At 40.3% G+C, this 16,201-nt stretch overlaps 1 protein-coding gene across 1 annotated transcript in view; it reads right to left on the bottom strand.

Annotated features, from left to right (window-relative positions):
• Window positions 1-15,761: 15,761 nt before the first annotated feature.
• LOC119886485 (red-sensitive opsin-like) overlaps window positions 15,762-16,201 on the bottom strand; it is an 8,169-nt gene continuing 7,729 nt past the window's right edge. The window contains exons 2-3 of the mRNA XM_038697262.1: window positions 16,046-16,197; window positions 15,762-15,948 (exon numbers count right to left, since the gene is read on the bottom strand). Coding sequence (XP_038553190.1) covers window positions 15,850-15,948; window positions 16,046-16,197 — 251 coding nt within the window. The 3' untranslated portion in view covers window positions 15,762-15,849. The remainder of the gene's footprint in view (window positions 15,949-16,045; window positions 16,198-16,201) is intronic.

The raw sequence follows: 16,201 nt of genomic DNA, 5'->3' as shown, positions 1-16,201 counted from the left end.
CGTCACCCACAACATCCGGCTGAATGCCAAAATAAAAGAGAGTTTAACAATAAATAAATAAAAGAAAGTTTAGAAATGCGGTTTCCCAAACTAGCCAGGAGTTGCAGGACCTCGAATCCATCTATATATAAAGCTGTTCACACGCACACACACAAAACAACAATTTCTGGCACTGGCAACAAAGTATTGAAAATTCTCTGGGATGTACCAAATGTGTCAGTCCATCCAGAATCCTACATCTTTTTTTTTATTCACATATTTTGTATAAACACATCTTATTTATTTTACTCATTATCAGGATAGCTACATAAAAAATCTAATAAATAAATGTATTTCTACAGCAGCAACAGTAATTTTTACAACAAGAAAAATTCTGATTCTATATCAGAATCAGAATTATTGGCAGGTACATTTTTACGTAGGAGGAATTTGCCTTGGTATAAGGTATAAATTGGTGCTTATGGTACACATGAACATAAATATAAATATATAAAAAGTAAGGACATCAAAAAGTATAAGACAGTTGAGCGTTGTTGTAAAGTGTGGGGTCAGGAGTGTGTGTGCATGTGTGTGTGTGTGTTTGGGGAGGAGAGCATGACAGTCAGTGTGGCGACCTGGGCCTTGTTGAGGAAGCCCACTGCAATCAGAAAGAAGCTGTTTCTGTGGTGAGAGGTTTTGGTCCTGATGGACCCGCAGTCTCCTGCCAGAGGGGAGTGTCTGAAACAGTTCGTGTGTAGGGTGGGAGGGGTCAGCCACAATCTTTCCTGCATGCCTCAGAGTCCTGGAGTCGTACAGGTCCTGAAGAGATGGAAGGTGACAACCAACCCCTTTCTCTGCAGACAGAATGATACGCTACAGCCTGCCCTAGTCCCTGGTGGTGGCAGCAGCTTACCAGATGATACCACCATCCTTGCTGCAAGAAGTACATCCTCTGCTGGGCTATTTAGGGTTAGGCCAGGGAGGTGATGTTTAGCTCCCGCCTGAGGTCCTGGGAGATGATGGTGCCCAGGAAGCAGAAGGAGTCCACAGTGGTGACTGCATAGTCATCCAAGATGATGGAGTGATAGGATGATACGCTGGGGCTGCGCTCTTTCTAAAATCTCCAGACTGTTCTGGCTGCACCAGGTCACCAGATGGTCGATCTCCCACCTGTAGGTGGACTCATCCTCACCAGAGATGAGCCCAATGAGCGTGGTGTAGTCTGCAAACTTCAGGAGCTTGACAGACTGGTGACTGGAGGTGCAGTTGTTGGTGTACAGGGAAAAGAGCAGAGGGTGAGGAACATAGCCCTGAGGGGAACCGGTGCTGATGGCCCTGGAGTCAGAGACATGTTTTCCCAGCTTCATGTGCTGCTTCCTGTCCGTCAGGAAGTCTGTGATCCGCCTGCAGGTGGAGTCAGGCAAGCTCAGCTGAGAGAGCTTGTCCTGCAGCAGGGCTGAGATGATGGTGTTGAAAGCAGAGCTGAAATCCACAAACAGGATCCTGGCGTAGGTTCCTGGGCAGTCCAGGTGCTGGAGGATGTAGTGAAGGGCCATGTTTACTGCATCATCTACAGACATGTTGGCTCTGTGGGCGAACTGCAGGGGGTCCAGGAGTGGGTCTGTGATGGATTTTAGGTGGGACAACACAAGGCACTAAAAAGACTTCATAACCACAGATCTCAGGGCAACAGGTCTGTAGTCGTTTAGTCCTGTGGTCCTTGCTTTTTGGTTTGTTTTTTTGGGGGACAGGGATGATGGTGGAAGCTTTAAAGTATGCTGGCACATGGCAGTGTATACTGTATATACTATACAGTATACATAGTGTACCCCCTCCCACTGTACACAGAGATACTAGAATTACTAGACGTGGACGTGGGGAGTGGCCCATTGAGAATGCCCACAGGGCTCAGGATTTTGTGCTATGCCCCTTGGCTCCATGTGTGCGTTTGTGTAGTAGCTCACAGAGAGTGGACTTTTCATGATTTCAACACAAAATTATTGTTCACAATGTAACGTTAGCAAATCACGGACAAATAAATTAAGTAGTGAGTGTAGAGGCAGATTTTTGTTTAAACTGTGCAATATTTAGCAAGTATATACTGTAGTCATTACTGTGTGGCCCACTCGGTGTAAATAAATGAAAAATATATAAATAATATATAAACAGATGCAAGTTATAAAAGAATAATAGAACTGTAACAACTTGGCATATTTACATATGCATTCCTCCAGGTTTGTGTTGTGCAGACATATTACAGGGGGAGAGGATTTGTATTTACATAGTTCAGTGCCCGTGGGCCTATGTGACGCCTCCCTGTGCTTTATTTGTTTAAAATGCGCGACTCACATTTCACCTACAGCAGTGGTCAAGAGGCGCCTGCTGGCCAAATTAATTAAAGCTGCTAAGTTCAGTGTTTTGCTCTGAATTGCCTTTTGTTGTATTTTATATACAATGACATGAATGCTGAAATATATGCGTGGTAGAGGGTTTGGTGTCCTCCCCCAGTACATTTTGTTCAACAAACACATAATTTCCTGCATTTTGGTGAATTTTCGGCAACAATTTCTGCATTTCCTGCATCAATTTATGGTGGAAATGTTTTTATTTATATTAAAGGAAACACAAAACTCATGGCAGGTGACAATTCAAAATCTAAACCCCTAACAGAATCTAATGCAGTGCAGCTCTTAGTCATTCTGTGTTGCTTTCAGTTCTCCTGTCGATCAACTTTTCTCATCCCTGCTGAGTCAGCACATATCCAGTCCAACTTTAGATCATATTTTGCACTGGTACAAGAGCTGGCTTCTCTTATTGACCAGGATTACAAGAGCTGCTAACACTGGTTGATTAATGTTAACATTAGCCTACTGTAGCTAGTTTGCCAAGCAAAAACGTCAGATAGTGTGAGTGTGACAGCTATTCAATGCTGCAACAAAGAATATATGATGCCTTTAAAAGCAAGAGCAAATCATTCACAGTAACTTGTTTAGTGACAGTATGTGAGCACACAGCTAGACAAACCTGGGGCCTGTACCACGAAGCGAGTTCAACATTCACCCCGGCTGATAACTGTACGTTATCTGGTTTCACTAACCCTAACAATCGGGATCGGGATTAGCTGTCCCACAAAGCTGATTATCAATTTGGTAAGTCAACCCAGGATTTCCCAATCTAGCCGTGAGCACGGTCACATAAAAGAGGCGGTGTTAGCAGCAGATGACCAGATGTCCACTTGCAGCAGAGCTTCATATTTTACAAATGAAGAGCAAACTGTGATATTACAGAAATACGACTAAGTAGCACAGCTGCAGCTGACACATGAGACACATGATCGCTGACAGTCTGAATGCCTAAATGAACAGGAGTAATACATAATAATGCCTTGATTTGATTGATGTGTGCTTATGTCGTCTATGAAAATAATTTTAGCCTTATTCCTTCAGCTTGGCTGTGTGTCGACACTTCCACATAAAAGACTTATCAAGCAGTAAATAACTTTCCTCTTCCATGTACATAGCAAGTTAAAGTTGCTCTTGCTAGAACTGAAAATGCAATATTTCCTTATTCTCGGGGTTAACAAACTCAGCAGTGGCTCCTGTGGAGCTGAGAGGCTGACAGACAGCAGGACCTGTTAATATCGTTAGGTCTCCATATAAGGGCACAGCTTAAGTTACATTCATCTGAAAATATAAAGACAATGAACAACATTAATCATTTGACAATCTCACAGAGATAAGAATCATAGTTCGATAGCTAACATTGTCTCACCTTCTTATCAATGTCCCCATAATCCCCAGACCTGCTGCAATGACAGATGCAGTGAGTGGGAATCGATCCTGGGTCTCCAACACCAAAAGGAAAGAGCATTAACCACTGTACTACCATTCCTCGAACATGTATTCATACTCTAACTCGCACAAACATAAATACTCACCTAGCACATATATACATACTCAGTTTGCACATATATTCATACTTATTCTCAGTGTGTGGACTATACGATAGCCTTCGGGGAGATCACTGTGATTGTTACTGCTGTATCATTAATAGCTGCAATCATGTAGGCCTGGGGCTGGCTGTGAAAGTATCAGGCATTTTGCTACAATTAGGATACACTTCACACAACAGCTGCAGCTTTGAGACCTGACCTTTCTCTGTGAGAGGGAAGAATTTAGAAAGTTGCTTGACCCTGTGGGGAGCCCCCAGCTGCAGTAGTACATGGATCATGCGTAATATTCATCCAGCCAGAGGGAACAATCACGAACCGTTCACAGCATATCGGTCGTACTAGAGTCACAATCCGTACCGGAGAGGGAGTGGGACGGTGGCGCATACAGGGCCAGGGGCAGGAGATCGTTCTCTCTGGCAGGATGAAGTCTGACGCTCCTGATTTTACGCATGGATCCATGATCTATTTTAGAGACCCTCAAAATATCACAAATCGTGGCTTTTAGGGGAGCTGATGTTTTATTAAGGGGAGCTAAGCTCCCCCTGTAGTTCGCACCCTGCTTAACCTCGCTTACATCCGTAACCTTGCGCATTTATACATACTAATCTTGCGCATACATACATACTTAAAAATGATAGTATGTATGTATGTGCATGACAGTATGTAAATATGTGCAAGCGAAATATTCAGTTTGGCGTAGTCGGCTTCAAAAATGAGAATAGCCTAATCCATTTAACACACTTAAAAGTGTTTCAAACATTGTTCTAAATGAACTTCATAAAGCAACAACATGACAAATCCATTCATGCTATTAAAATGTGCTCCAATTGTGGTTGAAAGACTGAAAATTAACATTTAGGCAGTGGTGGAAGAAGTACTCAATTTTCATGCTTAAGTAAAAGTACAGATACCACACAAAAAATGTTACTCACGTAAAAGTCATCCAGTATAAACCTACTCAAGTAAAAGTAAAAAAGTACCTGGTTTTAAAAATACTTAAGAAAATCAAAAGTACTACACATTAAAATCTATTGATCTTACAAAAAGCAACCTATCTTTTTAAATTCACTCAAGACACGTTTGAAAACAGCATTATAAGTTGTAGCGAATGACAATCACAACACTGACACACTTGTGATCAGGCAGAAATCTCACCACAAACATGTTAACTTCAGCACCGCCGATAAAGTGCAACTCAAAGTCCCAAACAGGGCAAGACTAGCTTCAGTTTTTAGATGTTTATATAGCAAAATTCAACCCGGCTACGTTACCAATCTGTCACAAACTGGCTGTCACTAAGTCAGTCCTCATAAAGTCTGTTAAGACTGAGGGCCAATCTGCTGGGTCATTTGTTGGAGCAGCAACTGTTCCATTAGGGTCTGAGCTGCTTGTTATCTGATGCTGGCTGTGCTCGTACTGGCTGAGGCTGCCAGTATGTTACATGGGTCTGTGGGACCTGCTAAAGACGTCTGGACTGGGTCTGTGCTCGTACTGGGTGAGGCTTGATGTGGATCAACTGTGCTTGTACTGACTGATGATCCAGCATCTCTACTGACAAACTTCAGCATAGCTCCTGTAAATTATAGATATCTTCTATATGTCAGCTACATCAGGCCCATTAAAACGGGTCCTCCAGGTTTCCTTCAATACATTTTCAAATATAAAAAACTATTTATAACATGACTTGGCTGAATATGTGATGCTTATTATTTACTGAGATGTGGATCCATATTGCCCAGTTTGTCCAGCTAATCAACATTTTGAAAGTCAATGTGAATCCACTGCTTCCCATCTTGTATTAGTCCAAAGTAGTAACTACACCTTGACTGAGAGACTGTCTTGTTTTTAAATGATGTATGAGGAGTGCCATCACATCTGTGTCTGGACTGGTCCCACAGATGTTTCTTGCTGGAATGCATGAGTTTAATTACGCACATGTGCATATAAAACATTTTTGCAATGCGGTTATATTTTCCGAGCTGCAGTATATATACACCGTGGCTCGTTGGCGTTTATCAAAGTAATAAAGAGTTGTATTTCACTCATTGTTCAGTCACAGTCTGGCAAGCAACCAATACACAACAGACAAGAGATGTGCTGCTCAGCTGGTTAGCAGGACGGACAGAAAGAGGGATTCACTGAAGCTGCACATGAACATTAGCTTACTGTTATCTGCGCCAAGTCGGCTTTATCATTTGTTTTTCAATGCTTCTCCACTCAGGTGCGCTACGAGGTCTCCTGCAGAATGTAACAGAGTAAAAAGTTGATATTTGGCTTAGAAATGTAGCAAAGTGAAAGTAAAAAGTTGCAACAACTAAAAATACTCAAGTAAAGTACAGATACTGAAAAATATATAAGTACTTAAGTACTTGTACTTTGTTACTGTCCACCACTGAATGGAGGAAATTGAGTCCTTATTGCTTAACATTTTCTAGGGGGAGCATGATTATTGACTTGGCTGCCTATGTATAATGGTAAAACTTAGTTTGGCTGCTGAAATTTTTAAACAATTCTTGAAGATTGTGGAGTAATGAACCCAACCCCTCCGATGGACTTTTTAAGACTGGGCATGGGAGGTGGGGTTTGGGGGGGGATGTCATGATGAAATGTAAAAGCTGGAGCAAATCTAAGTAGCTGCTAGCCGACCAATCTTCCTTGTGTTGTTAGTCAAACAAAAGTATTAATCAAGCATAAAATGCTGCAAGGAAGCCTTTTTCAGTTTTGTGTTCTTTTCAACACATCTAGAGTGTCGAAATGTTTTAAACCCATCGAGGAGCAATGTGGTAATTCGGACCCTCAAAGGGACCTAGGAGAAAAAACAAAAGTTTAGAATCTCATGTGGTCTCACAAGTTCACATTGTCTTATTTTGTACGGTACTGGAGGCAAGGGCAGCAAAAACCTGTTTTCCCCACTCTTCTGCCATTCTGATCTCAGGAGGTCCTCAGCAGTCAGCTTGTCAGATGGAACCTCCTTGGGTGACTGGGGCTTCACATCTGATTTTTGCTTTTATACATCTGTCTATGCTTCAGACTCCTGATAGGATTAGGTCACAATCAAATTACAAGTGCTTTAACACTTTGCGTTAAAGCAATAAACGTATTTTGCACTGTGATTAAAACTAATCAGTTAATTAGGCTAAGACACAAACAGGAACCTATTTGTGAGCTGATATCCGTCTGCTCAATTCAAATGTGGAACAGCTAAAACACCTTTTGATGTGAATAAGCTGCAACAGCTTTGACAAAGTGTTGAGCCTTTAATTTTATTTGTTTCTTTCTGCAGAGTCCAGTTTTGACATATTTATTAGATTTGTGACAGTTGAATGAGAGCTCACCACAACACAAACATTTTATTTTATGAATTTTGTATGAAGAGGCTGCCTCTCTTTTACAGGAAGGCCCTGATCACATTCACATTGTTACACATTCACACCTGGAAGCTGCTGGCCACTAAGCAGCTCCACTGGAGCTGTTGGGGTTATGGACCTTGCTCAAGGGCACCTCAGAGGTAAATGAGGCAGGGCAAGCACTGCTTGGTTTACTTTCCACACCCAGATTTTATCCTACCGATCCGGGGATTGAACCGGCAACCACCAGATTTGTCTGTGTCTCAGGTGTGAGGCAAGTAACACACTTTTAATTCTTCATAGAACAGGGCACACTGCAAGCAAAGTCACAGGGGAGAATGCCTAATACCCACAGGGAAATACTTTCGTCACTGTTTGGTCCTATCAGATCTTGGGCTATGGTCCAACATGGGTTAAAAAAAACATTTATAAAAATAATTAAATGAAACATCCTGGTGGTGATCCAGGAAGAAGAAAAAAAGACTTGGTCATTTACAGTCATAGTCAAACATAACATTTAATTGCTATGTTTAGTCTAAATAAAATGAAAGCTGTGTGCATCCAAAGCTATTTAGGGGATACCCAAATTTGTTCCACTCTCGCAAATTAATTAGTGTCTTTAGTGTCTTCTCATTTTGGTTACCCAGACTCAGTCATAATTTCAATCACTTTGCAGTGATAATCTAAATGCCTTTACAAAGCTGCATAAAGTTTTTTTATGAGTGAAACTACATCCTGCTAATGTTGGATCAAATATCTGAAGAAAATGTACAAAACAGGTAACGTTTAATGTATTTCAATACTACACAAGTTTTTCTCAGTTGCTAAGACACCTTTAATGACACTGGAATCCACTTGATCTTCATCATCACCTTCTAAGCACAGCGGAAGTCTTCTTTTGCAAACACTTTTACATTTGTTCACAAATTCACACCCTTTTTCAAACATAGATCTCACAGAAAGACCCAAACTCTATTGGATCAACTGTGAACAAAAGTAAAACATACAAACACAGAACTATGCCACCTCGTTGTTGCTGTTTGCAAGCATGGATCAAAGATGCCAAAGGCACATAAGAGTAAGAGGCATCACAGAGGGGCCCAAATGGACTAAATGGAATGTTTAGTATTTCTGTTTTATTAAAAGATTTTGGGGTTTTTTTTGTGCCTTTATTTGTGACAGAACAGATGAGACATGACATCAAAGGTTCATGGGTCGGACTTGAACCCCGGCGGCTGCTGTAAGTACATGGGGCCCGTGTTCTAGCAGTGAGCAACCAGCTGAAAGTTTAATATTTCACCCCATATTTTGTTGTTTGGATATTTCCTTTGGTCCTTTATTTTTATTGACAGAATTCAGCATTTCTGAGTTTGAAAAGTATGGGCGCACTGATGTGGTACAATAAATGTTTTTGTGTTTCTGAATTCTTTATTGGTTCTTTGGTGAGGAAAGAATGCACGCTAAATATATTTGACAGCTAGCTACTAGTTATTTTGCAGATTAATGTATTATCCAAAATATATATGATTTGTAGATGTATGTATGATGATTTGTAAATAGAAAACACATTTATAGATTAAACAGTACATAAAGTTGTTCATTATGCATAGTCTTTTCTGAATGCCTGAACACTAACAGTGATTCTTGAATCACTATTTCTGAAATCATAACATAACACAAAACATTGAGCAAATGTGATAAACTGAATGCATGTTCCCTGATTGACCCTCAGTTTGTAATTCAGTAATATACTTATAATATACTAGCAAAACTGTCAACATTGGAATGCATTTTGCTACACTAGTTTGCCAATTGGCATTCAACAGGCATGTGAAAACACTTTTAGATAAACACTGCAAAACATTGCATGTGGTGGGGGGGGGGGTATGAGGATGAAATTTTAAGGCCAAACCCACAAAGAAGGTGAAATGAAGCCAAAGTGTTTCCTTTTTTTCCCTTCCTGGTTTTCTTCTACTGAGCTTTTGTTTGAGGAGTTTTACAGTAGAACATTTTAAGAAAATATTTCAGCTGAGGTCAGAGAACATTACAATAAGAACTAAGCAGTGAGAATGTGTGGCTTCAGGAAGTGAGATGTTTCCGGAGAATCACAAAGCTTGTCTATTAGAAACAAGATGTTTCACTTGGTTTTATTTTCAGTTTTTTGCATTGAATCATTTTAGGGTTTAAGTTATATAGATCAAGAATCAGCAACATTAGGCCTATTGCTACAAATAAACCTGTTACAAAGAGAGAACGCTTGTTTTCAAAACAGCAAATTGTATGTAGTCATGACATAAATGTGTCCGGGCTCGGATGCACAGGAGAGTGGAGAGGAGGAACAATCGTGCTCAGGCACGGTACAAGGCAACCGAAATAAAAAAGGTGATCAAAGGTCAAAGTTCAGAAAAATTTAGCTGTTTGTGTAATGTTTGCTGTTCGATTTTATAGGGTAATTTCTCGAAATTGGTACAGAAAATTTTTCCAATTTGTGCCAGTGATGTTGAAGACGTTATATTTACTCCTTTGGCAGACACTGTTATCCAAAGCAACTTACATTTGAGCAACAACAAACAAGCAATACGGCATCAATACAGTAAGAGGTCTACAAGTGAAAATAGATACTAGTAAGAGCAGCAATAAATACTAGTAAAAGCTAATAGCACCACTGGGGTAAATACAATGTTAGGGGGTTAGAGGTGTCATACGAGAAAGTGTTCCCGTAAGAGATGAGTTTTCAAGAGCTTCTTGAAGTGATAGAGGGACACTCCTGCTCTGAGGACGTGTGGTAGCTTGTTTCACTATTGTGGTGTCACAGATGAGAACAGCTGGGACTGAGATTGCTTTGTGTGAAGGGATGGCAGAGCCAGGCGGCGTTCGGAGGAGCGTAGTGCCTGAGAAGGACCGTAAGCTTGTATTTTGGGGTTTAGGTAGATGATGGGTGCAGGATCCAGTAGTCACTCTGTATGCAAGCATTAGTGACTTGCATTTGATGGAGGCCACGGGGAGCCAAAGGAGGTTGCTGAGTAATGCAGTGAAATGAGTCTTTTTGGGCTGACTGCTGCATTCTGAACCATTTGTAGGGGTTTCAACGCACAAGCTGGAAGACCTACTAGGAGGGCATTGCGATAGGGCCTGATTTTTCTTTATGTTGTATAGAGCAAAGCAGCACGACCGAGAGACAGCAGCAACATGGTCTAAGAAGGACAGCTGGTCATCAATCACGACATCCAAGTTTCTCACCACCCTGGTTAGAGTGATTGTTGAGGAGCCAATTTGTAGTTTGATGTTATGTACTGTTATGTAGACAGTTCCTGGTTAACACAGGCAGTGATGCCATTAACTGGCCCTCGCGTCCAGACCTTAATCCAATTGAAAACTTCTGTTATGTATTAGTGCATCCAACGTTGCCAAGTAGTATCACTGACTGTCCAGGAGCTCACTCAGGCCCTAATCCAACTCTGGGAGGAGATCCCTCAGGACTCTAGATGTTGTGAGAAATGCAGACAGGCATGTAGGTAGTAAAGATTTTGAACTTTTGAACTATTTCGTTCATCAAGATCTGTGTGAATAATGTCTCCCCTTACCTCATTGTGTATTTTATTATTGTATTTTATTATTTCTTTTTGTTCATAAAGGAACAGAAAGAAGATGCACATTTTGTGTTTATTATTATTGTTACTATTATTCATTATTATTTTTACTGGTATCATTATATTTATTTCTTTATTTATTTGGGTTCATCTGAACACTAACAACATCACAGAAAACTAGTTCAGGTATCTTTTAGGACTTTTGAATCGCTCATGGCATGGCGTCTTTCCTCTGACCAGTAGCGAGCAGAGTGGCAATTGCTCATTGAATAAGACACATGCCTTTGGTGTGAGATTCCCAGGGTTGGTTCCCACTGCAACACATCCACTACTGTGTCCCTAAGCAAGACACTTAACCCCAAGTTGCTCCGGAGGCATGCGACCTCTGATATACACTCACCTAAAGGATTATTAGGAACACCATACTAATACTGTGTTTGACCCCCTTTCGCCTTCAGAACTGCCTTAATTCTACGTGGCATTGATTCAACAAGGTGCTGAAAGCATTCTTTAGAAATGTTGGCCCATATTGATAGGATAGCATCTTGCAGTTGATGGAGATTTGTGGGATGCACATCCAGGGCACGAAGCTCCCGTTCCACCACATCCCAAAGATGCTCTATTGGGTTGAGATCTGGTGACTGTGGGGGCCATTTTAGTACAGTGAACTCATTGTCATGTTCAAGAAACCAATTTGAAATGATTCGAGCTTTGTGACATGGTGCATTATCCTGCTGGAAGTAGCCATCAGAGGATGGGTACATGGTGGCCATAAAGGGATGGACATGGTCAGAAACAATGCTCAGTTGGCACTAAGGGGCCTAAAGTGTGCCAAGAAAACATCCCCCACACCATTACACCACCACCAGCAGCCTGCACAGTGGTAACAAGGCATGATGGATCCATGTTCTCATTCTGTTTACGCTAAATTCTGACTCCACCATCTGAATGTCTCAACAGAAATCGAGACTCATCAGACCAGGCAACATTTTTCCAGTCTTCAGCTGTCCAATTTTGGTGAGCTCTTGCAAATTGTAGCCTCTTTTTCCTATTTGTAGTGGAGATGTACCCGGTGGGGTCTTCTGCTGTTGTAGCCCATCCGCCTCAAGGTTGTGCGTGTTGTGGCTTCACAAATGCTTTGCTGCATACCTCGGTTGTAACAAGTGGTTATTTCAGTCAAAGTTGCTCTTCTATCAGCTTGAATCAGTCGGCCCATTCTCCTCTGACCTCTAGCATCAACAAGGCATTTTCGCCCACAGGACTGCCGCATACTGGATGTTTTTCCCTTTTCACACCATTCTTTGTAAACCCTAGAAATGGTTGCGCGGGAAAATCCCAGTAACTGAGCAGATTGTGAAATACTCAGACCGGCCCGTCTGGCACCAACAACCATGCCACACTCAAAATTGCTTAAATCACCTTTCTTTCCCATTCTGACATTCAGTTTGGAGTTCAAGATTGTCTGACCAGGACCACACCCCTAAATGCATTGAAGCAACTGCCAGTGATTGGTTGATTAGATAATGCATTAATGAGAAATTGAACAGGTGTTCCTAATAATCCTTTAGGTGAGTGTACATAGCACATGGTGAAAAGCATCAGCTAAATGTTAAGCAAATGTAGTTCTGTGTCTCTGCATCTCTTGCTTGAGACATCTTTGTTCTGTTTGGGGCTCTCTCACTATTCCAAGATGCTCCCATCTGTAGTGAGTGTGAGCTGCACTGAAATAAAAAATTTGTGTGGATTCGTGGTGAGATTTATGCACTGTAAAAAAAAAAATCTGTAATTTTAAAATTTCATTCCTTTTTATTTCAGTTTTTTCTTGTATTTTTGAAATACATGAAAAAATCAGAAAATTGCTAAATTAAACTGTGAATTTACATGTCTTATGTAAAATAACATGAAAAACCTGTAGCTGTGATTAACCATAACATTTATGTTATTTTAACATAAATGTTTTTTTTGACATAAATAAACTGTTGCAATACATTCAGGAATTTCCAGTATTTTCATGAATATTATTTTTATTTAAATGAAAAAACTGTTAAAAATAAGTTTAATACTGTGAAAACATTTCTTAAACTTGATACAATTAGTAACAGTTAACCATAACAAAAAACATTTGTTCTGTAAATTGACATAGATTTTCTTATTAATTGACAAATATCGCCTTTAATTATGGATATTTGGAAAACAGACATTTACATTTAGCTGACGCTTTTATCTAAAGCAACTTGAGGTTGCACGTGGATGGGTCACAGTGGGGGATTGAACCCAGGTCTCTCACACCAAAGGCATGTGTCTTATCCATTGCGCCAACACCACCCAACAGACCTTTTAAAGTACTACCACAAAACAAAAGTCACACATCTGATACTATTTACAGACCATTTATTCAGTTCCATGCTCACAACAAATAAGCCACACAAGTCAAACATTTCAGTGTAAAGAATTGTTCTCCTGAAACAACAGTAGTTTAGTTTTTATATACCTTATTGATGACATTTTCAGATCTATTCATTAGAAACCTAATTGGGTCAAATTAAAGAATATTTTGGATACTGTTAGACACAGCTCCAAGATTGGGTCGCTCTCAGGAGCTCAGTGAATTCAAGCTTGGTACCTGTGCAATAAGTCCATTTGTTAAATTTCCTTACTACTAAATATTCCAAGGTCAACTGTTAGTGGTTTTATAATATATTATTTAAGTAAGTGGAAGTGATTTGGAACAACAGAAACTCAGCCTTGAAGTGGTAGGCCACATAAAATCACAGAGTGGAGTCGGCGCCTCTGAAGAAGCTGCCAACTTTCTGCAGTCAAGAGCTACAGACCTCCAAATGTCGTGTGGCCTTCAGATAGCTCTAGAAGAGTGCGTAGAGAGCTTCATGGAATGGGTTTCCATGGCCGAGCAGCTGCATCCAAGCCTTACATCACCAAATGCAATGCAAAGCGTCGGATACATGGTGAAAAGCACGGCGCCACCAGTGGAGACGTGTTCTCTGGAGTGACGAATCACGCTTCTCTGTCTGGCAATCTGATGGATAAGTTTGGGTTTGGCGGTTGCCAAGAGAATGGTACTGGCCTGACTGCATTTGCCAATTGTGTAAAGGTGTGCTTTTCAGGGGTTGGGCTTAGCCCCCTAGTTCCAGTGAAAGGAACTGTTAATGCTGCAGCATACCAAAACATTTTGGACAATTTCATGCTCCCAGCTTTGTGGAAACAGTTTGGGAATGGCCCCTTCCTGTTCCAACATGACTGCGCACCAGTGCACAAAGCAAGGTCCATAAAGAGATGAATAAGCGAGTTTGGTGTGGAGAACTTGACTGGTCTGCACAGTCCTGACCCCAACCCGGTAGAACACCATTGGGATGAATTAGAGCGGAGACTGCGAGCCAGGCCTTCTCATCCAACATCTGTCCCTGACCTCACAAATGCCCTTCTAGAAGAATGGTCCAAAAGTCCAATGAACCCATACACAAAGCGGATTACCAGTTTTAGAACAGTATTTTGACAGTATTTTTTTTTTATTAAAGGAAAATCTAGTAGAAAATCTAGTATTTTTGCAAATTTTTACAATATATATTGATTGCATTAACAAGATTTTTATGTGAAATTCTATAATAAAACTCAATTAAAAGCAGCACTCTACTATAAATTTTAAGCCTGATTATTTGTATTATAGCAGTGTTCAACTATATTTAAAGGTAATTTAATTGTTTTACAGGTGTATATGTTCTTATTTAAACAATAAAAGCCCCAAAAATTGCACAAGATTTTATGTAAAATTAAAGTAAATATTACCATATTTTTACGAGTGGGTTATTTACTGTTATTTTACGGTATTTCTCTGGCGTCCCAGCTGCCAGGATATTTCCGTTTTTTCACCTTTTTTTTTTTAAGTGTTTTCATTTAGTTTCGATTTTTGGGGATATCAGATCAGATTTTTAGGTGCCATGTGCACATTTGAAGAGATTGCTTGCCCAAACAAAAGACACAAAAAGGAGAGAAGACTAAATCATGTGTGTTGACTGAACAAGGATGATATTAAATGAGAAAAGTTCAGCTACAGGAGAAACATGTATATTAAATAAAGACATTTCCACCATAAATTGATGCAGAAAAAGCATAAATTGGTAGAGATAATGTCACCAAAATGCAGGAAATGTTTATGTCTCAAATTTTCCTTGGGGAGAACCCCCAATTGATTAGATGATGGTTGTTATTATGTTATAACTATTAGTTGCAAAAAAAAAATAATAATACATTTAGACTATGTAAATGCTGAGTCAACTGTCTGGTACAGATTTAGGAAGGTGAAGATTATATTGTAGACTTACCGTGGTGGTGTGGGGGTGCAATGTGGTCTGGGTAACGCCTCCAGTGTTTCAAGATCCTAACAACACCCCTGTTGACCATTAAGTGCTGTGTAAATAACAACAGACAGATTGTTTTCTGTTGTCAAAATCATGCAGTCTATTTCTGCCAACTCCCAGGGGGAGGATAGAGAGAATCTGGAAGCGCTGTCTTGGGCTTCTAACTGTCGGTATTAATGCCGAATACAATAGTACTTTTGAATATGTACGTGAGTGATAGTATGTCAACCCCTGTGGTTTGTTCTTTTGCTCAGTTCTACTAAAAAAGACATCTACGAAGATGAACAATCTGGAGTTGCTCCATAACTAATTAATAGTAGTTTCTTAACACTTTAAAATGTTTAAAAGGTGTCTTATTAAACAGTTACATTAACACCACTGCAAAGAAAAAGGTTCTAATGGTATCTAAGGATCTCTGCACAAGTAAATAAAATCCCCAAAAGAAAAAAACAGGTATAATTATTTTTTTGCTTTATGTATTTATTTATTTTTTTGCTTTTCCATTTGCCAGAAAGCTATACTTCTTTACTAAAAAAAAAAGAAACAAGTATTTGCTGTACAAATTACAATGGCTCTCAGTTTTTTTCCAAAAGGGAGAACATGGAGGTCTATGCAGGAGACACAGAGGAGACCTCTGTCTTTGATGTGGATACTTCAGAGCCATCCTCCCCTTCTTTGCCAAAGAGCTGCATGATGCATGATCGGAACTGTAAGGTACAGAATAAGAAAGCATTTTAAAAATATATAAACCAAACATGTTTGATTTAGATGTGATTAATGTGGCAAGGATACCGCTGTGCCCACCTGTCGGTTCATGAAGATATAGATGACTGGGTTCCAGATAGTGGCGCTTTTGGCAAAGTATGCAGGCATGGCGGCAGCCAGAGGATGGAAGGGATACCCGGGGTAAGCCGTGCCAAAGCAGACGAAAAAGGTGTAAGGTCCCCAGCAGAAACAATA

This window comes from Micropterus salmoides, unplaced genomic scaffold, assembly GCF_014851395.1.
Source record: "Micropterus salmoides isolate LMB-PRFRI ecotype aquatic unplaced genomic scaffold, ASM1485139v1 Ms_hic_scaffold_4, whole genome shotgun sequence".
NCBI lineage: Eukaryota > Metazoa > Chordata > Actinopteri > Centrarchiformes > Centrarchidae > Micropterus > Micropterus salmoides.
The sequence above is the reverse complement of the archived record's forward strand: the minus strand, read 5'-3'. Positions and strand labels throughout refer to the sequence as shown.